This window comes from Hypanus sabinus, chromosome 6 (assembly GCF_030144855.1).
Source record: "Hypanus sabinus isolate sHypSab1 chromosome 6, sHypSab1.hap1, whole genome shotgun sequence".
In the NCBI taxonomy this organism is placed as follows: Eukaryota; Metazoa; Chordata; class Chondrichthyes; order Myliobatiformes; family Dasyatidae; genus Hypanus; species Hypanus sabinus.
In genome coordinates this window covers 161522013-161543741 of record NC_082711.1, presented here as the reverse complement: position 1 = coordinate 161543741, position 21729 = coordinate 161522013, and the positions used below count along the sequence as shown (strand labels likewise).

Genomic DNA, 21729 nt, shown 5'->3' with positions numbered 1-21729 from the left:
GCAGCTAATGGCGTGCAGTGTACTTGGTTTATTTTTGTTTACATTAAATGTGTAGATAACTTGTGATTCAGCAGGAAACCATGCTGCAGATGTTCTTGTAGCTTGTTTCAAATAAATCTTCTAGAATGACTATGCAATGAAAGAGGTCAAAGACAGTTATTTCTCAATCAGCCTAGTCCCCAAACTGGAAATGTACTGGCTGATCCCTACGCAGACTGGGCTTTTGACCAATCTGATTGACAACGGACAGTTCTTCCTCATCAATGGTGATTGGGCTACAATTAAAACTTAATAAAATTAAGAACCATTTTCATAAAAATATTCAGTCACTCTGCTTACATCTAATGTTCTATCAGTATTGATAGTAAAAAATAATTAAAAGGCAGTCATTGTGTGTTTTAAATAATGTAATATGTACATGTGTATACTTTGACCAGTAGAGGTAGAAATTGAATAATTAATAATTAGATAATATGTTCATGAAATCAGTATGCAAGATTAAATCTTAACAAAATGGAGTGCCTGTTTACTATTACATTGCTAAAGCAACTCAGTCCATAAATCCCTACACTCACTACTAATCTGACTCAGGCTGCAGTAAGGAACTGAAATAAAGAAAACCAGATAAGAATTATCCAGATTACTATAAAACACCATTTTATCAGCTTGCCATTGATAATCTCCTTGCCTCTTAATCACAAGCAGTTCATGGCATGGAGAAGTATTGGTATTACGATGGATATAGATTTAATTTCTGGTCTCCTGTGAATTCCTGCATTAAGGATCGCTTTTGCAAAAGGAAGTGCGAATTTTTCCTTTCCCAATAAAATTTGTATGACCTCAAATGGTTTCATTTGTTATCTTAGAGGATTTCAACTAATGTGCACCTGTTAGAAGTATGGATGCACTTTATTTATTTTTAAATGATAGGATGACTTTTATGCTGCATATTAAGCTGTAAAGTATAGATAAGTTTGTCCTAAACTATTTCCAAAAAAGAAAATAGTTTTTGAAAATGTGTGCAGTTAACTTTGTTCAATTAAGTATGGAGTTCTCATGAATTTTCTGATTGGAAAGTTCTACCCCTCTGAGAGTGAAGTTTTAAAGACAGAAATGGCTAAATAAAGTTGTGAAAATACAGCTGTTTATGGTCTACGCTTGTTGTCAATGTAGCTGAATTACCACAGTCATCTGTTCCTGTGCGTAGAGAGATTCACTTGGATGGCAAACAAGTAAATTCTCACCTGACTTCATGGTTGGCCTGATAATGAAGTAAAGTATTTGTAGTGAGTTGAAATAAATATCCTGGTGTGAACCTCTTTTTTTTGTTTGCTAGGAAGAAAATCTTTACATGTTTCAACCAGGGAATCTAGTACCCCTTGACATATTTGTATTAGACCATCTGGAAATGTAAACCTCTTTTAGTTAAATTAATTTGGAAATAAACACTCTGGTCTGTTCTTAATGGGATCATTATGATGAGAGTTTCGAATGAAAAGTTATGATAGGAAAGAATGATTTGTGCATATATGCTCTCCACATTATTAAGATTGCTCAGTTGTTTTATTATTCATGTGAAATGCAGTCCACAGCAAAACTTGGCTAGCACTGCCATTTTAAAGTGTGCTTCAGAATTGGCATGTAGAATGGAAAAGGGTATGTTTTTAAGACAGGCTTAGTAACTCATTCCTAAGCATTAGGCTATGTGTCAAACAGGATTAATTCAGTCCTGCGGTGTTACCCAGCACTGAGATGTGATGTCACCCTTGTGTCTTCACACCATGTTGCAATCACTATGGATTGAACTTTAATGTAGCTTTGTGTGAAGTGCTGGAATAGTAGGTGAGATATTGTTCAAGTATAACAATATTTGATTGGGGGAGCGGTCTTAAAAAAGCAGGCTTGCGGTTATACTCAATGATCCAGGATTTAAGCTGTATGTTGAATACTGCAGGTTTTATTGAAGTATGCGACTACCACTAGAATTACTGTTGGCATGGGTTGGGCATGCACTTGGGTTCTTGTCAAGACACTGACTAACTTGCGTTTGTGAACTTTATTGCGACTTGTGTTTCTCGCTTTATTTCCTATTTCTGGCAGCTGAGCAGCAGTTGTACAATTAAGATAATCATCATCCTTTCAGACAAGAGGAAAGAAATTAGGTTAACACGGTTTCTTTGATGCCAATGTGATGTAGTGTGTAATGGGGTTCTTGAATAGGTTACTTGATAACTGAGATGAGAAATTCAGTAATGCTTTAAGGCAGAGATATTTGACAAATCATGTAGCTGTACTACTGTACATACCAATTGGTTCTAAAGAATTGATCCTTTCCACATACTCTAGGTTTGGAAATTGAAATGTGCTCCCTACAGAGAAATAACGTCAGAAGTATAAGCATTAGACAGATTTTCATTTATTTGTTTTAGAAGGGCTTAATCATTTCGACATGTCCTGACATGTCAGGCATGTGCTTGATGAAATGAACTATTGGGTTATGTGAAGCTCCAACATGTCAGTTTTTAGTTGGATTTTCTTTTAAATTGCCTGTTGTCCGTATTTACAAACAGCTACTCTGCAGCAACGTTTTCAACTTACCAGACCAAATCTTATTTCGTAATGCATGTTATTATTTTCATAGGATATAAAAGAATTATTTTCTAAGCTTGATCATTTTTACAAAGTGAGAAAACTAAAATATAATCCATTTCATAATATTAATGTTATACTGTATTTCTTGAATATGTAATTTTTCAAAATGAGTGCATTTAAGAAGCATCAGTGTAATCTCCTGTATTTGAAAGCATCTTGCTTTAAAGATTCTCTCATATTTTCAATTTGATTGTAGTTCCTGAATGAGAAAAAAATTCAATCGTATCATGCTTAAATCACTTCTAAAATTGGAATATTTCTCAAGATGTATACTGTATATTTTAACATTTAAACAAATGTTGAAGTTATCAAAATTTGGAAAGATGAACACAAGATTCTGCAGATCAACAGCAACACACACAAAATGCTGGAGGAACTCAGCAGGCTGGCAGCATCTATAGAAAAGAGTAAACAGTTGACTTTCAGATGGAGACTCTTCGAGTCCTGAGAAGGCTCTTGACCTGAAATGTTGACCTGAATGTAGGCTTTCTCATGTTTGAGTTTCTGCAGATGCTAGTTACCTTGAGCAGCGCAGACAAAGTGATGGAGGAACTCAACAAGTCAGGAAGCATCTTTGGAGGAGAATGAAGAGTTGACATTTCAGGCTAAGACACTTCATCAGGAGTGGAAAAGGAGGAGGCAGAAGCCAGAAAAGGGTGTTTGGGGGGTAGGGGGAGAAGAGAAGGAGTACAAGCTGGCTGATGATAGGTATGACCAGATGAGGTGGAAGGTGGGGGGAATGTAATGAAGTAATGTGGTGATAAATGGAAGACATAAAGGGCTGAAGGAGGAGAAATCTAATAGATTGGACCACAGAATAAAGGTGGGGAGGGATGAGGGAAAGAGAAATGGAGAGAGGGTAACCAGAATGGGGATTGGGAGGAAAAAAAGAGAAGGGAGAGGAGAAGTAAATACTGGAAGTTAGAGAAATTGATGTCTATGGCATCAGATTTAAAGGCTATCCTGGTGGATTATGAAGTGTTGCTCCATATTGAGTTTGGCCTCATTGTGACAGTAGACAAGGCCATGGACAGACATGTTGATATTGAAAAGAGTAGCCACTGGGAGATCCTGCTTTTTGTGGCAGACAGAACGAAAGTGCTGGACAAAGTAATCGGCCAGTCTGAGTTGGATCTCACTGCTACCACTCTAGGAGCACCAGATACAATAGGTGGTCTGACAGACTCGCAAGTGAAGTATTGCCTCACCTGGAAGGACTGTTTGAAGCCCTAAATGAAAGTGAGGGAGGATACGTAGGGCAGGTGTAGCACTTAGAATGAACATTAGGAAGGAATTCTTTCATTACATTTCTTATAATTATTCTATCAGAATAAAGAAAGCACATTAAATAGAACATTTACAACACAATCCTGGTAATTGCACATTCTCTTTAAAAATTTGGAAATGTAAACTAATCGTCTATTTTTATTGGGGGTTTTTTGCTACATTAAGTTGACATTTTATATTTTTCTCCTCAGGATGAAGAAAGAATCTGATGATAATGATTGTAAAGATCACACTGGTTCAGTACGGGATAAACCCAACCAGGATCCAGATGCTGACAGTGACTTTGAAATGGACAGTGATGATGAAACTAAAGCTAAACGTGGTCAAAAACAGTTGTTTTCCAAAATGAGAAATGATGAAGACAACTCAGACACTAATGAAGAAAAAGCAAGAAGCCGCCAATACAGAAGACATGTTGAATCTTCTAGTGAGGAAGAGGAAAGTCGTCATCAACATATGAGCCATTCAACCAGAGAGAGCAGAAGTGAGAAAGGTAGAAGCCACTCAAATGGAGAAAAAAGCAGAAGTGGGGAAAAATCAAGGCACAAGGAGCACAAACGTGCAAAGGAAAAGTACAGAGAAAGAAATGATCCAAGAAAAGAAAGGGATCATGAAAGATATAAGGACAGCAAAGATCACAAAAGAATTAAGGAAGAGAAATCTAAAGACTGCATCAGTGGAAGGGATGAGCGATATCGAGATTCTGGAGAAAGACATAAAGATAAGGATGAACAAGTGAGAGATGTAAAGTTCAAAGAAAGAGAGCGAAACAAAACAGAAAAATATACAACTAAAGATGACAGAAGGAAGGAAGAAAAATACAGAAATCAAGAGCAAGAAGAGAGAAACCGGGACAGAGAGGTTCAAGAAAAGGGAACAGAAACGTATGAAAGAACTGATAAGAAATATGAAAACAGCGATACTAAGGAAGAGAGTTCTGGTAATACTTCAGAAAAAGAAAAATCCGGAAAATACAATCACAAGAGATCCAGATTAGAAGAGAAGGATGAACAACAAAATATAGAACCCAAAATTAAAGATGATGAGGACAAAAATTTGAATGTATTATGTGAACAAAAATCAAAAGGTGAGTCAACAAAGGAAACAAATGGGACTGAACACTCTCAGAAACTCAGTAAATTTGTCAAGCGCAGTAATCAAGAGACTATCTCATCCGCAAAAGAGCGATATCTTGCAAGGCAGATGAATAGGGCCTCAACAAAGTCATATATTGAGCCAGATGAAAGTGACTAGTTTTATTGGAACTGCTTTCTGCAAAAATTTAACTTGAAATATATATACACACACACCATCATTTTGAAGGTTTTTGTGATCTTGTATGAAAAATAACTATTAAAAATTATTAATCTCTAATTAACGAGCTAAGACTTTTGTGAAATGATGTAACGTATGACTTTTGAACTAACACTCTTGAGCATAAGGGTAGTTATGCATTGGTGCCATAGGCAAGTGCAAGAAACATTGTGCATTTAAGGATCAGCTTTGTCACATGTACGTCAAAACATACAGTGAAATGTAAGTTTTCAATCAATGACGAACAGTCTGAGGATGTGCTGAGGTGAGCTTGCAAATGTCACCATATTTCTGGTGCCAAAATAACATGTTCACAACTTATTAACCTGCGCATCTTTAGAATATAAGAGGAAACTGGCACACTCAGAGGAAATCCACATTGATGGGGGAGACGTGCAAGCTCCTTACCGTGGTGGGAATTGAACTGTGGATTATTACAGTATGCCTCTGTGCCACCTTTGGCACAACCTGATAATTGGCATAAAGATATTCATTGAAGTAATATCTTCCTCTGGAAAAATATTTTCAATAATCATGAGTTTTGTTGATGATGTAATACAAGAAACTGGTTCTAATATTGAACACATTCAGTGTCAGTGCTAATGTCTCTTTATATGCAGGAATAGTCTTGATTATTCAAGTTCAAGAATCGGAATGATGGCCCCATCTCTGTCAACAGTTTAGGTGATTGGTTGCTTACTCTTAACTTCATATGCTTAATGAATTATTTTTCAATAATGGGCTTGCTAACTTGCATCGAATATTTAGACAGGGTGATTAGCTTAAAAGTAGAAAATACTGGAGATATCCAGCAGGGAAGGCAGCATCTGTGGAAGTTTTGGCAGAAGGTTTTCAACACAACCTGAAGTATCAAATTCCTACTTTCCACTTTCCATAGATGTTGCCTAAACTGCCACAAATCTGCGATTGGATTTTTGAATGGATAATTAACCCATAAACACTACCTCAGTATTTTTCCCTCTTTGTGCATTTCTTATTTAGTTAAATTTTCTTAAGACATTAATATAAATTTGTTTTTATTATTCGTTTTGCAATGTACTGCTGCCACAAAACAACAAATATCACGATATATGCCGGTGATATTAAACTTGATTCTGAGAAGGCATAGAGGAGTGTTTCAAGCCTGGGACAGACCAGCCATGACAATATGGCATGGCAGGACTGGCTGAAGAGGTTAAGTGGCCTATTTTCTTACATTATGTTTATTAGTGGCTACTATGCAGTGAACTAAAATAACTATCATATCTAAAATGTTGCAAATCGTTTTAAATTTCACTTTGGTTATTTTTTTGAGGTGGAGAGGTGTTAGAAGAAATTATTCATTCTGTAATAAATAAAAATGTGGATATTCTAAATAGTTAACATCATGTTGTGTTGGAGATAAAACATTTAAACTGATGCTGTTCTAATTTGGTCATGTCCTTGTAAGGAAGTGTTAAGATTACTACATTGACTGTTGTCTAGATTTTTGCAAAGGCTGTTACTGTTATTGAAAGTCCAAAACAATAAGAGAATCTATTTTTCCCTTCCTACAAATTCAGTGTTACCTATCACTGTCAGTTTCATGAAGGAAGCTGTGATCTCCTGAACATTGATTAATTCTGTTCTTTCTAGCAGCAGATACACACATTCTCTGGGAAGTGGGTAAAATTGTCATTACTGTAATTACACTGAATTATTGAATCTGAGATGGTTGAGTAACTTGAGTTCTTGGACATTTATACAGGTCAAAATACCAGCCTTAATTTTACCTTCACCTTTTCTCTATAGCCACTGAAGTGAGCAGCACCTGTATTATCCTATGAATGAAGAACATTGTATATCTAGTCAATGCTTTATATACTGCTGAAATTATCACTTGTACTTGACCATCCTTTCCCAGTCCCAAGAAATAAATACCTTCACTGTTCAACTTGCTTTCTTATGGGTACTGTTGTCACAAAGCAAGAGCATGATTTTAAATTCTCTCATTGAAAACTAATTTACAAACTAAGTAAACAATTAGGATTAGTTAATACGAACAATAAAACTCTGTGGAGGAGTAGGCAACCTGATTTTACCAAATATTTAATGACTTTTCAATCCCTTATGTGTTTTTTTAAAAAGGGGTAGATAGTTTTTTTTTTAATATTCAGAGTGCTTCCACTGAACTTTGAAGAAGTCCCAGAACCCTCTGGAGAACAGCTTGCCTTTTAAAGGGGCAATTGCCAATTTTTAAACCACTGTTAGTTTTTTAAAATTTTACCCCCAAGAGGAAACCTCTCTATCAAGCCCCTTTTCTCTCCTCCCAAGATCTATTTTTCATTAACATTTTTTATTTGCTGGTCATTAGAATCACAGCCTTTTCTATCTAAAAATTCCAAATAAGACAACAGTGTCCAATGCATTGTCACTGTTTTGGGTTGAAGCCATTAATCACGACTTGAAACCTCAAAGGTTCCTTTCCACCCATAGATGCTGCTTGGTCCACTGAATTACTTCAGGAAATTGTTTGCTGCTGCACTTTCCAGCGTCAGCAATCTTTAGTGTTTCAAGTTGCATTTGATTTTGCATCTAATCAAATCCTCCCAGAAAGAGGAGAATTTTAGTTGATGCATTTGTTTTAATTTTCTATCTCATTAATTTTAAAAGCGGGGTCTAAAAACACCCATGTAATATTGTATAGGAAAAGTCACAAATGCTTTATGCTAATTAAATGTAAATAACAAATAGATAAATATAGTACAGACAGTAATTAAATGCTATTCTAGTAGGGATTTCAGATGTAACTGGGGGAGGTCAAGGAATTCAATGCCATGTAGGCTAAAAGGTATTGCTCTGCACAAGTCTTTGTAAAATGGTGCCGTTCATTTTGAAATGCTAGAATATGTGCAGTACCTTCCTTCAGTTTATCACTGGAGCTACAGTGACTGACTGACATAATGGGGAACTAAACCTTCTTTGTTTCTTATGGCTGGGTTGTGCCTTTGACAGAATATTTTAAAAGTAATAACTATTAAAAATTTGGTAGATAAATTGGCATCATTCTTATTCAATGTGTCAAAATATCTGATATCAAAAGGTCAAAGCCAACTCAAATTATTTCCAAGCACACTTTCACAGGAAAATAAACATGTAAAATAATTTATGAAAGATGTCAGGAAAAAATGAAATTCCCATTTTATGTAGACTAAAATCATAAACATAACTCTAAACAGGGAGGAGTATGAATCTGTTTTATACATTTGGTTCAAATATGTTAGGTTGACAAAGTGTTGATACTAATTAATGGAAATGATAAACTTTATTTAATAATTATGTAAAGTGATACCAGTAACAGGAGCATACATCTGCATAAATACAGTTAGAAATAATTTGCATACAAAAGCTGGACAAATACATTCATCAGTAACACATGAATAGCAGTTTCAATAAACTTACGGACTTGACCAACAAGTACTGTAGATGTACAAAATGGCTTGATATAACCAGTTCCAGAAACAAACCAGTCAATCTCACAAATATGGAAATACTATTAGGTTTGTGCCCACTATGTAGTTGAGGCTAATCGGTGAAGGAGTTACAGGCCACTAGATGGAGCATTTTGCTGCACAATAATTGAAGTCTTTCAGATGTACATTTCATAAGCTAGCCAATTTTTACAGTATTCACAATTGCGTCTGAGTAATGTCAAATCAAATTTATATACCAATGCAGTCTGATGCTAACAATCCTGCCTTGAAATTTTGACTGCATGGCAACAAGCCCCAAAGAGAACATTTATATTAAGGGGATGTTTTCACCTGTGCTTAGTCTAGCTTTGCTCTGTTCATTCTGCTTTCAGAGGTAAAGGCAAAATGTTTTTAAGCACAATTACATAAGTAATGTTACCCTTTAAAGCATTTAGATACAATACCACAAAGTAATAACTGCATACTCAATCTCTATTTGTCTTCTTTGCAAAAGGGCATCTAATACGGCCATTGCAAAATTGTATTTTCACTACACAATGTGAAACCTTGTTCGATATGAAGTTTTTGACCAATCTTTTGCAGTGATTAAGGACAAAAGCGTTTCATAGATAATTGGAATCGGCATGGATCTCGTAATACTTTTATTTGCTTATTTGTAAATTTTAAAACAAAATTTACACCATCTCTGTGATGAACGGAAATACAATATAAAATGTTAACAGATTTAATTGTTTTTAAATAGGTCATTTGAGATGTATAGGAACTAATGATTATATGCACCAGCTGGCTGCAAAATAACTGTTTAGTTATTGTCATGTTGTGTGAGGAGTTTGCTGTGCCCAAAATGCTTGTAAAGCAGTTTGGGGTGTCCAGAAAATTTGATTAATATGCCATCCACCAATAAGATTGCTATATATCATTTAACTTTGACACATTTACATAGTACTGGAGTACCGAAATCTATCTTGAAACATATATTGAAAAGCCTTGTAAAATTATATTAATCACTTCTTGCAAAACATTTAAACAGAAAATCCACTTATTTTATCAAAACAAATGCTTACTATCTATTCCAGTTATGTATCTTTGAGTGACTCTGAATGTTTCTTTCTTGTTTATAAAATTTAAATTAAGAAATAAGGCACCCAGAACACATGTGAAGTAATATATCAAATACAATTGCTTCATGGCTACACAGATTAAAAATGAAAAATATACAAGTAAATGTGCGAGGTATAACTTAAAGTAAACATTACAATCCAACAAAACGCTGGCTTGCATTTAATGCAAATTTATAATTAATTTTGAAGTCATGCTTTGGAACACTAGTCATGAAAATAATGCCACATTTTAATGAAAAGAAGTTTCCTATAAATAGAAATATTATTTTCCCAATTAAAATACACAAAATTACATTATAGAACATAGAAACAGTCTGCAGTCACTAATAGTCATTCCTCTTTAATATATAAAAAGTGTAGTATAATGCCCAATGGGCAATAAAAGAGAAACTGGAATGTTCATTTAACTCATCATTAAGTTTACATTTGTGTGTGAATGTTTATATCAATACAATGTATACCAGTAAAATATGAAGAAAAATCAATATTTTGAAGGAAATACTGATATCACTAAAGCTGCAGTTTGAAGCTCACTCTGAACGTGTTTATCTATTACTTTGGGTTCAGGTTTTGATCTTGTGATACCATTTGCTGATCTGAGCAGTCAGTCCAGGAAGCTGAGAGCACCAACAATGGTTGTTTTAAATAGCATTCAGATGGACACCAGAATTAGGAGTTTCATTTTCTTCAACTTCAGGAGTTATACTTATCAAGATTCTCTGTAAATAAAAGCACATTATGAGACAGATGCAAGGGATTGCAAATGCTGGAATCTGGAGCAAAAATGTGAGCTGCAGGAGGGTGTAAGGCAGCATCAAAGGAGGGAAACAGATAGTTAACGTGTCAGATTGAGACATTACATTTGATATTTTTGACATACGTTATCAAGTTACCACTCTTAGGAACATGAATGGATTTTCTGGTTTATAACAGACCAAACCTGTTTGAAATGGCATCGAATCCTAATGGGACTGCTCATATTCCTCCTTGTCATTGTCCACCGAGTTTGGGATTTCAGCTGCGTGTTTGGTTGGTTTTGCTGGCATCAGCTGTCACACAAACAATGAAGGACTAAACTACTCAAATTCTTCAGCAGCTTTCATAAGACCAGCGGGTTTCTTAATTTGAATGGAAAGGAATGGTTGAGTGGAAAACCTGGTGATTTATTTCCATTTAAGTTTGCTTAAATATTGTGAATGGTTTCCAATCGTTTTAAATTCCTAAGAATTCTCAATTTTTTAAAATTAAATTCTCTAGATGTTAAGGATACAAGTATCCAAGGTCCTTGATAGCTTTGGGGACAAGGTTTTGCCATTTGTAGAGAGTCTACATAGTTCTCTGCTCAGAGGTTAACTTATTGTCTGGTTGATTTGTCGCTGAAAATTGTCCCAGATTCAACAACATCAAACATAGTGAATTTAGAAACAACTCCATACTTGCCATGAAATTGCAGTGAGCATGGACAGCAAGTTCTGGCCCACATAAACAAGAAAATCGTCTTTCCACTGCATTACCAGGAGTGCTGTGGTATAGCTAAACTGTATTCGATAAACCTGGTACCTTTTATAGCAAAGGAGCACATAAGCTACTGAGGGCATATTAATTAGTGACCAAAACATTTTCTTCTTCAGGGAATACTAAGTGCTTGGCTTGTCCTCCTGATCTGCATTTTACAACTCAACATTGAAGTTTTTTTCAATGTGTCCTCACTTTAATTGTTCTCATTCATTCATTGACATAATAACTTTGTTTACAGCTTATCTGCATCATCACCCAGTTTTAACCCTGTTAGAAACATCCATCTTCCCCACCCTACAGTTTAACAAGCTCCTTTTGTCTCCTTTTTAGTTCTGACAAAGGATCTCTGACTTGAAATGTTGACTATTTCTTCTCTCACTGATAAAGCTTGGCCTGAGTATTTCTAGCATCAGTGGTTTAATTTTGATTTTCAGTTTCCTGTTCCAAATTGGTGGTAGTTGCTTCCCAATAGAAATTGCATAAGCTTCCTAGAAACTGTTGTATCATTGGTTTTTCACCTGAAGAATATGACACAAATCACTTGTGCAACTTTTAATCAGTTAAGCTTAAATTAATCACTTAATTCAGATTTAATATAATTGGCATATGTTGTGAAATTTGTTGTTTTGCAACAATTGCAATACATAATAATAGAAAACCCCATAAAAATAAAATAAATTAGTACAAAATGAGAGCCAAGAAAAGTGAGGTAGTGTCATGAGTTCATTGTCCATTCAGAAATTTGCTAGCAGAGGGGGAGAAGCTGTTCCTGAAACACTGTGTGTTTTCAAGCTCCTGTACCTCCTTTTTGATGATAGCAATCAGAAGAGGGCATGTCTTGGATGATGGAGGATCCTTAATGATGGCTGCCACCTTTTGAATATGTCCTTGATGCTGAGGAGATTAGTGCCCATGATGGAACTGGCTGAGTTTACAGATCTCTGCAGCTTTTTCTGATCTTGTGCAGTGGACCCTCCATACCAGACAGTAAAACAACCAGTTAGAATGTTCTCTACAGTACTGTCAGAAATTTGCAAGAGTCTTTGGTGATACACCAAGTCTCCTTAAACTGCTTGTGAAATATAGCTGTTGACACAGATTGGGAACAGAAATAGGCCCCAAGGCCCACAATGTTGGGCCAAACCATGTAAAAACTAAATCAAAAAACCCAAAGCAGCCAATCCCTTCAATCTACACAATGTCCACATCCCTCCATCTTCCTCATATTCAAGTGCCTATTGAAGAGTCTCTAAAAAGCCTCTAAATGTATTTGCCTCTACCACCATACCAGGCATTCACCACTCGAGTAAAAAACTTAACTCTCACATCCTCCGTGAATTTAGCTCCTCTAACCTTCAATCCATGCCCTCTGGTATTAATTTTATGTTAATACCTCTGGTATTAACAGCCCAAGAATGTCCAGCTTTTCATGATAGCACATGCTCTCTAAACCAGGCAGCGTCTTGGTAAACCTCTTCTGCACCCGCTCCAAAGCCTCAATATCCTTCCTGTAGTGGGGCGACCAGAATTGTATGCAATACCCCAGATGTGGGCAAACCGGAGTATAACAAATTTGCAACGTAACTTCTTTTGAACTCAAAGCCTCAACTAAAAAAAGCAAGCATTTCATAAGCGTTCTTAACCACCCTATTGATCTGCGTAGCCATTTTGATCTCTCTACTCAGCAATAATGTTAAGGATCTTGCCCTTAACAGTGTACTGTCTCCTTGCATTTGCCCTACCAAGATGCAACACCTCACCTTTATCTAAGTTAAGCTCCACCTGCCATTTCTTTGCCCATATCTGTATCTATGTCATACTGTACTGTTGCTAGTTTACTACGCTATTCACAATTCCACCAATCTTACTATCATTTTCATCCAGAACTTTCACATACATAGTAAAGAGCAGTTGTCCCAGCACAGATCCCTGTGAAACAATACTAATTATGGACCTCCAGCTGGAATAAGTCCCTTTGACCACAACCCTTTGCCTTCTGATCCCCAACTGATAATTTATCGCAGATCCCATGCATCTTAATCTTTTTGATTAGCCTTTATTAAACACCTTACTGAAATCAATGTAGACAACGACTGCTATCTTCATCAATCTCTCTCCTCACCATGTCAAAAAATTGAATCAAGTTAGTTTGACACAACTTATCCTGCACGAAGCCTTGCTGGCTCTCCCTGTTGTGTCTTCCTTGTACTTGGTTCAATATGTTGGGCCCAAGATAGATCTTCAAAGATGCTGACACCTAGGAAATGAAAATGCTTGTCTTTTCCACTGCTGTTCCCTGTGAGGACTGGTGTGTGTGTTCCCTCACCTTTCCCTTCCTGAAGGCCTCAATCAATTCCTTGGTCTTGATGCTGAGTGTAAGGATGTTGTTGTGACACCACTCAACCAACTGATCTGTCTCTCCCATATGCCTCTTCATCACCATCTGAAATTCTGCTAATAATAATCATAGCAATGGCAGATTTATAGATAGCACTTGTACTTAGCTACACAGGCGTGGCTGTAGAGAGTAGAGAAATGTGCTGAGCACACATCCTTGAGAAGCACCAGTGTTGGCTGTCAGCGAGGAGATCTTATTTCCAATCTGATAATCGAAGTAGCATGTGAGAGGGGGTGGGAGCCATTTGAAAAGAACAAATCTTGTCAGCAAGTTTTATGTGAGCCAATAAAAAGCAGCAAGGTGCAAGTAGTGTGGCCATTGTTAGAGTGGTCAGGAACTGGAACTAAAGCTTATTGTATTGGGGTGCCATGGTAGTGTAAGAGTTAATGTCATATTACAACTCTGGCAGAGTTCAGCATTCATTTTCCTGCATCGTCTAAGAAAGAGTATATTTTTCCCTTATGTGCATGTGTTTCCTCCAAGTGCTCTGGTATCTTCCCACAGTCCAAAGACGAACCAGTTAATTGGTCATTGTAAATTGTCCTGTGATTAGGCTAGGAGTTAAGCTGATGTTTTTCTGGGCGGAGAGGCTCAGTGAGCTGGAAGGGTCTGTTCCATGCTGTATCTCTTTAAAAAAAATATAAAAATAAATTGTTAAAAATACTCAGGATCATCTGGGATGCTGCATCCTTAGATGAAACTTTTACTCCAGAGGTCACACCCAGAATGCAGGCTTCAGATAGTAGATGAGTGATCTCCAGGAGATGTAAGGGGAGGGTTCCTCTGCAACTATTCCCCGCAGCTAAAAATACACCTCTTTGGATACTGCTGGGGGGGCGGGGGGGAGGAGGAGAATGATTCATCGGGACACAGTAGCAGCAACCAGCGGAATGGCACTATGATCAACTCTGAGGATCAGCAGAGAAAGATAGAATCAGCCAGTGTGACAGTGATAGGACAGTGATGGTTACAGATTGGACAAGAGATTCTGTGGCTACAAAAAAGACACCAGAATGGTGTGTTGCCTCCCAGTTGCTGAGGTCCAGGCTGTCTTGGAACAGCTGCAGAACATTCTCAAGGGGAAGAGTGAGCATCCAGAGATTGTGGTACCAATAACAGGTAGAAAGGGGAAAGCGATCCTGCACAGAGAGCATGGGAATTAGGAAAGAGACTAAGGAGCAGTGTGTCCAAAGTAATAATCTCTGGATTTACTCCTGATGCCACGTTCTGGTCAGTACAGGAATAGGATGATAGTACAGATTTAAAAGTTCTGGTGCTGCTGGTTGAGTTTTATGTTCTTAGATCATTGGAACCTCTTCTGGGACAGGGATAACATGTACAAGAGGGACAGGTTGCACCTAAACTGAAGGGGAACTAATAACTTGGCTGAGAGATTTGCTAGTGCTGCTTGGGAGGGTTTAAACTAGATTGGCAGCACCAAGTCAGAGAATAGAAGGATGGAGATGTTAGGGCCACTAAAAACTTGCAGAAGTAATAGAATTGATGGGACGGTTAGTTTGAAGTGTGTCTATTGTAATGCTGGAGCATTGTAGGTAAAAGTGATGACAAGAGCATAGATCAGTACATGGAATAATTATATTGTTCAGAGAAGGACAAGAATGGGTGCCTTATGTCTCAGGGTTTCGATGTAGAAAAGTTAAAGGTAAAAGAGGTGGTTGGGGAGTTGCATGATTAATCAGGGACAATCACTTCTGCATTCAGAAGGATCATAATGGAGTTTATATGGATAAAACTCAAAAATAGGAAGGGTGCAATCACTCTGGGATTGTACTGCAGACCCCCAACAGCCACAAGAACGTTGGGGGACATATTTATTTATTTAGTGATACAACGTGAAGTAGGCCCTTCTGGTCTTTGAGCAAAAGCCACCCCAGCTACCCTGATAAACCCTAACCTAATCATAGGACAATTTACAATGACTGCGGGGAGGAAGCTACAGCACTACGAAAAAGCTATGCATTCCACGGGCCAGATGTACAGATGCTCCTCACAGAATGGCACCGTTTCTGAACTCCAAGCTGCAAAAGTATCATTCTAACTGCTATGCTACCATGGCACCGATGAAGGAAAGGTGTAAAAACAAAAGGGGTGTTTTCATGGGTCTTCAACTTTCCCCATAAACTGTAACCTCCTTAGTGCAGCAAGAGGTTTAGATGGGGCAGAATGTTAGGTGCATCTCAGAGGGCTTCTTAAATCAACATGTAGATAGTTCTTTAAGAGGAAATGTTGCACTGAATCTGGAGTTTGGTAATGGGCCTGGCCAGGTGATTGACCTTTCACTGGGTGAGCAGTTGGGGAACAGTCACTACAACTCAAATTTTAAGACAGCTATAAATAAGAATGAGTACGGATCCTGCAGGAGAATATTAAACTGGAGCAGGGGAAATTGTAAGTTTATTCAGTAGGAACTGAAGAGTTAATTGGGAACAGCTGTTTTTGGGCAAGTCCATAACCAACATGTGGAGGGTGTATAAACACCAACTGCACAGAGTACAGGACAGGTAAGTTCCAGTCAGAAGGGAGGACAAGGATGGCGAGGTAAGAGAACCTTGGATGTCGAGAGAAGTGATGAATTTAGTCAAGAAGAGAAAAGTATGTAAAACTTAGTAAGCTAGAATCAAACAGAGCCCTTGAGGATTATAAAGCTAGAAAAGAACTCGAGGAAATTAGGAAAGCCAGGAGGGCCCAGGAAAAGTCTTGGCAAGTTGGATTAAAGAGAATACCAAGGCATTCTATATATACATCAGAAACAAGAGGATAACTAGAGAGGGAGTGTGACCACTCAAGGATAAAGGGTGGGGGGGGGGACATTTATTTGGATGTGAAGGATGTGTCTGAATTCCTTAATAAGTACATCAGCATTTACCCAGGAGAAGGACATGGAGGATAGGGAGATCAGTGCCAAGAATATTAATATGCTAGGACACTTCGAAGTAAAGGAAGAAGTAGTATTGGGTTTTTTAAAGAGCATCAAGTTGGATAAATCCCCAGGGTCTGATGGGATATAGCCCAGATTAGTGAGAGACAAGGGAAGAGATTGATGGGGCCTTGACCAATATCTTTGTGTTCTCTCTAGCCATAGATGAGGTTCCGGAGGACTGATGAGTAGATAATGTTGTTCCATTGTTCAAGAAGAGAATCAGGATAATCCTGGAAACTACGGAACAGCAAGTCTGACGTTGACTGTAGGGAAGTTACTGGAGAGAATTCTTAGGGATGAGATTAATGAGTATTTGGAAAACCATGGCCTAAATTGAGGAGAACCAGTGTGGCTTTGTGCAGAGCAAGTCATGTCTTACTAATGTAACGGAGTTTTTTTTACAAAGATGATTGATGCAGGTTGCCTACATGGATTTTAGTAAGGCATTTGACAAGATACCTCACAAGAGACTCATTCAGAAGATTAAGATATACAAAATAATTAGTGAATTGACCATTTGGAAACAGAACTAGCTTGCCCACAGAAGACAGAGGGTAGTGGTCGAAGTGACTTATTCTAGCTGGAGGTGTGTGCTTAGTGTTGTTCTTCAGGGATCTGTACTGTGACCTCTGCTGTTTGTGATGTACATGAATGGCCTAATGAAAATTTAAATTGGTGGGGGGGTTAGGAAGTTTGCAGGTGATACTTAGATTGGAGGAGTTGTGGATAGTGTAGATGTCTGGCAAAGAATACAACAGTTTACACTGGTTCCAATGACCTTGGACGACACCAAACTGAAGTTTGCGTAACCTCTTCTTCTACCTCTAACTCCAGCCTGAGCCTGGACCTTGACTGACAGCACATCCAGGCTGAGACTTTGCGTGCTGCTGCTGGATTTCCTGTCTCTATTTCCCCCACCACCACTCTGTAATCGTGTGTCTCTCAGGCCCTACCGTCAGCTCTTGGGACCTTGGAGCCTCCATCTTCATCCCATCCCCCCCCCCCCCTTTACTGAACACCCTAACCTTCCCCCAACACTACCAACCCTCTTCCCCCCTCTGATCCCAGCTTTCATTTGGTGCTAGGTCTTTACAATTCCCTCTGACTTTTCCCCATCTGAGGCAGAATGTTCTTTCCTCAGTAAGGGCCTCACCTTTGTCCCCTGTGCCTGCACCCCTGAATTCCACGCCCACCATGACACTGAGCACTTCTTCTGTCATCTCCGTGCCTACTTCTTTGGTAAGGGTTCTCCAGCCTGCACCAATGACCCTTTATCCCATCTTCAACCCTCCTCCTCTTCCTTGACACCATACTCTGGATCTTTTTATTGCTAACTGCCAATGGGACCTCAACCATCTTGCCTTTAACATTCCTCCCTCCTTTTGAATTCGCTGGTCCCTACCTCATCCCAACCTCACCATCAAACCCGCTTCTTTCTGGACAATAGCCCCGACCAGTTCCCTTCTGCCTCCACTCTCCTCTGTCTGGCAGAACTGGTCCTCAACCTTAATAATTTCTCCTTTGGCTCCTCCCACTTCCTTCAAACCAAAGATTTAAGTGTTTGTAAGGAGTTTCCTCTACAGTTAATCTTGCCGAATATTATCATGCATCAGCTGTAAAGACTGGCTGCCTTTAGTTGTGAATGTTGAATTGTTCTTTGTTATCAGTCCTGATGAATTTAGCAAAGTTAAACTAGATTGTGTGTGAATGGAGAATGGTTCGGAGGTATAGATAAATGATACCAATTGGAAAAAACTATCAAAATAGGCAAATAGTTCTTTAAGTTCTTAAGGTCTTCAGCTAAATTAGCTGTTTATGATTGTAGAGTTAGGTTGTGAAAATCTATTGCTAATTGTCCTTAACGTTCTACAGCATTTCCTTGATAAATTGTGTGAGAACAATGTAGAAATGGCAGCATTATTGAGTTCAAATGTTCGTCTCCTCTTTTACTAATAATAATCTTGGTGCTGTACTCTCGATCAAGACCTTTGATTCTTAATAATGAGGCTGTCCAGGATTACCAGAGTCTCAAAATTGAGAGAGTACTCTCTGACCAAGGCTCCATATGAACAGTAGGACTATTGGTTAAGTGAAGGTAGAACTGAAGGCTGTTGGATACCTCTAGAAATTTTTTGAAAAAGGTTCATCAAAGAAATGTACTGATAGTAAAGGAACAGTGAAAACTGTACAAATCCATTCCGCATCCCAAACAAAGAAGACTATCAAACACATCTCAAAATAATAATTGTTTCAGAGTTCCTTCTCTATGCCAATTATTAAAACAGAATAATAAATGTCTGCCACATACCTCTTTAAATGTCCCTGGAGTAATTATAATCTTGTAAACCATATAAGATGGAACACAAATAACTGATGAAATCCCCAAGAAATAGCCAACCACTGCAGTCCAATAAGGATAGGTGTAGTCAAAGAGTTTAACTTCTGGCTGAATTGACAGGAAACTAATGATGATGAACTGTTGAAAAAAATAGGACAAATATCAATGAAGAGAGAATTTAAAAAATAGATCTAATCAGGTGTAACTCTCTAATTAGGAAGAAAGTCAACAGTAATAGTAAGAAATGTTTTGTTTCCGATCAATTTGAAGTGTGATTAAGCATTCAAATAAGTAGGATTATTTTTAAAAGCAGTGAATTTAGAGAGAAGATGTGCAGCTATGTTAAATATTTGTTTATATCGAGTGCTTGCATATCAGACCCAACACAGGTTGATACTGTTGAGTTTCCAAAGACATTTTCAAATAATTCTAAATTAATTCCACATCCAGAAGATTTTCTCTCCAAAAGCAGCTTAGTTATATCAGTGATTACCATGTTCAACATTTTATTGCCAAGTTATTTTTGTGATGAAGCACAAGAAGAATGCTCACCACTTTGTTTTATAATTGCTTTGAATAAAGATTTTTTAATATATCTCAACACAAATCAGACAGTTCTCAGACTGGAAACACTGAACAAGTATTTCAATGTCATATTTAAGTTTGCTGATGACACCACCAAATCAAAGGTGATGAAGAATCAGCATATAGAAGAGAGATTGAAAATCTGGCTGAGTGGTGCCACAACAACATCTCACTCAATGTCAGCAAGACCAAGGAGTTGGATATTGATTTCAGGCGGAAACCGTAGATTCATGAACCCCACGGGGGTTAGAGGTGGAGAGGGTCAACAATTTTAAATTCCTCAGTGCTATAATTTCAGAGGATCTGACCTGGATCAACCAAGTAATTGCAATTACGAAGAAAGCATGGCAGCACCTCTGCTTCCTGGGGAGTTTGCAAAGATTTGGAATGTGTCGCGGAGAGTATAGTGACTGGTTGCAGCACAGCATGGTAAGGAAACACCAACACCCTTGAATGGAAAATACCGCTAAAAGTAGTGGATGCGGCCCAATCCATCACAGGTAAAACCCTCCCCACCACTGAGTACATCACATCAGGGACCCCCACCAGCCGGGTCATGCTCCCTTCTCACTGCAGACATCAGGAAGGTGGTACAGGAGCCTCAGCACTCACACCCCCAGGTCCAGGAACAGTTATCACCCCTCAACGATCAGGCTCCTGAACCTGAGGGGATGACTTCACTCACCCCATCACTGAACTGTTCCCACAACCTATGGATACTTTCAAGGGCTCTTCATCTCCTGTTATTGATATTTATTGCTCATTTCTTTATTATTTTTTTTGTCTGCACAGTTTGTTGTCTTTTGCACATTTGTTGTTTGTCTGTCCTATTGGATGCAGTCTTTCCTTAATTCTTATTATGGCTCTTGGATTTACTGAGTATGCCCAGAAGAAAACAAATCTTGGAGTTGTATATGTACTTGTATAATAAATTTACCTTGATCTGACTTTTTTTTAGTAGTTGCTAACTAACTTGCTGAGTATTTGCAGTACATTTTTCGGTTTTATTTCAGGTTTGCCTTTTTTTAAAAATTAACTTTCATTAATACAAATTTCCTATGCTGTCTTTTTTTAAAATCACCAGTGAATTCTAGTTGCAAAGAGCCTAGCAGTTCTAAAATAAAGTATCCCGTTGGTAGAAAGCTGCCTCAAGTTACATATTACGAGACAGCTCTTGCCACCAGTTCTTTGATGAGCAGTTGAGGAGCACTAGGATGAGGTAAAACAGAAAGAGGAGGAATTAAATAGGCAACTTAAGCAGCCCTTTCCTCTCCAGTGTCTCTTATGATCATCACTACTGCAACAGCATTAAGTATGATCTCAAGCCTCAACTGTTCCAAGACTAACATTCACTTTGATGTTTACTGTCATAGCTTAGCAACACTGAAAAAACACTGGATATTCAAACTTTTGAAACCAATTTAATAAATGAGAGCATGGTATCTGATGTGGTTAAGTCAACCAAAATCCCATATTGCCTGTCCTTATGCCCCAATACAATGTTGTCTGGTGCTAGTGGAAGACTACAAGTCTTCCATCTACAAGTGAAGATGGGTGAAAATGGCCTTGAAGGTCAGGTTCATTTAGCTCTGATCCTAGATCTGGTAGGGTAACACTAGTCTAGAATCAAGGACCGCTTTTATCTCATTGTTGTCAGACTACTGTATAGGTTACCTGTATAGTACAATAAAATGGACTTGCGATTTCACACCTTATTTCTACCTGCACTGTACTTCCTCTGTGAATGTAATACTTCATTCTGCACTGTTATAATTTTCCCTCATACTACATCAATGTACTGTTGTAATGAATTGATCTGTTTGAATGGTATGCAGGTTTTTCACTGTTTCTTGACACACTTGCCAATAATAATTCAACTTATCAATATACTTTGGCTGGGAGAGAGTACGCAAAGGAAGGCATTAAGGATAAGTAAGGACGAAATAACTTGTGGAGAACATGAAGTGAACGTGTGGATGTCAATACTGGATTTCATAAATAAGGTGTTGATGGGGAGTATCATTGTAACATTAGATTGCTTTGACAGCAAACTAGTTAGAGATGTGTCTTTTATGGGCAGAGCTTGTAATATTCATTCATGA

At 37.9% G+C, this 21729-nt stretch overlaps 2 protein-coding genes across 2 annotated transcripts in view; one reads left to right on the top strand and one right to left on the bottom strand.

Annotated features, from left to right (window-relative positions):
• The window catches only part of nsrp1 (nuclear speckle splicing regulatory protein 1), a 55430-nt gene extending 48758 nt beyond the window's left edge, over positions 1 to 6672 (top strand). Inside the window, exon 8 of the mRNA XM_059973318.1 lies at positions 4131 to 6672. Within this exon, the coding sequence (XP_059829301.1) occupies positions 4131 to 5193 (1063 nt within the window). The 3' untranslated portion in view covers positions 5194 to 6672. The remainder of the gene's footprint in view (positions 1 to 4130) is intronic.
• A 1878-nt stretch (positions 6673 to 8550) lies between these two features.
• The window catches only part of slc6a4a (solute carrier family 6 member 4a), a 55202-nt gene continuing 42023 nt past the window's right edge, over positions 8551 to 21729 (bottom strand). The window contains exons 13-14 of the mRNA XM_059971418.1: positions 19013 to 19180; positions 8551 to 10566 (exon numbers count right to left, since the gene is read on the bottom strand). Of these exons, the coding sequence (XP_059827401.1) occupies positions 10489 to 10566; positions 19013 to 19180 (246 nt within the window). The 3' untranslated portion in view covers positions 8551 to 10488. The remainder of the gene's footprint in view (positions 10567 to 19012; positions 19181 to 21729) is intronic.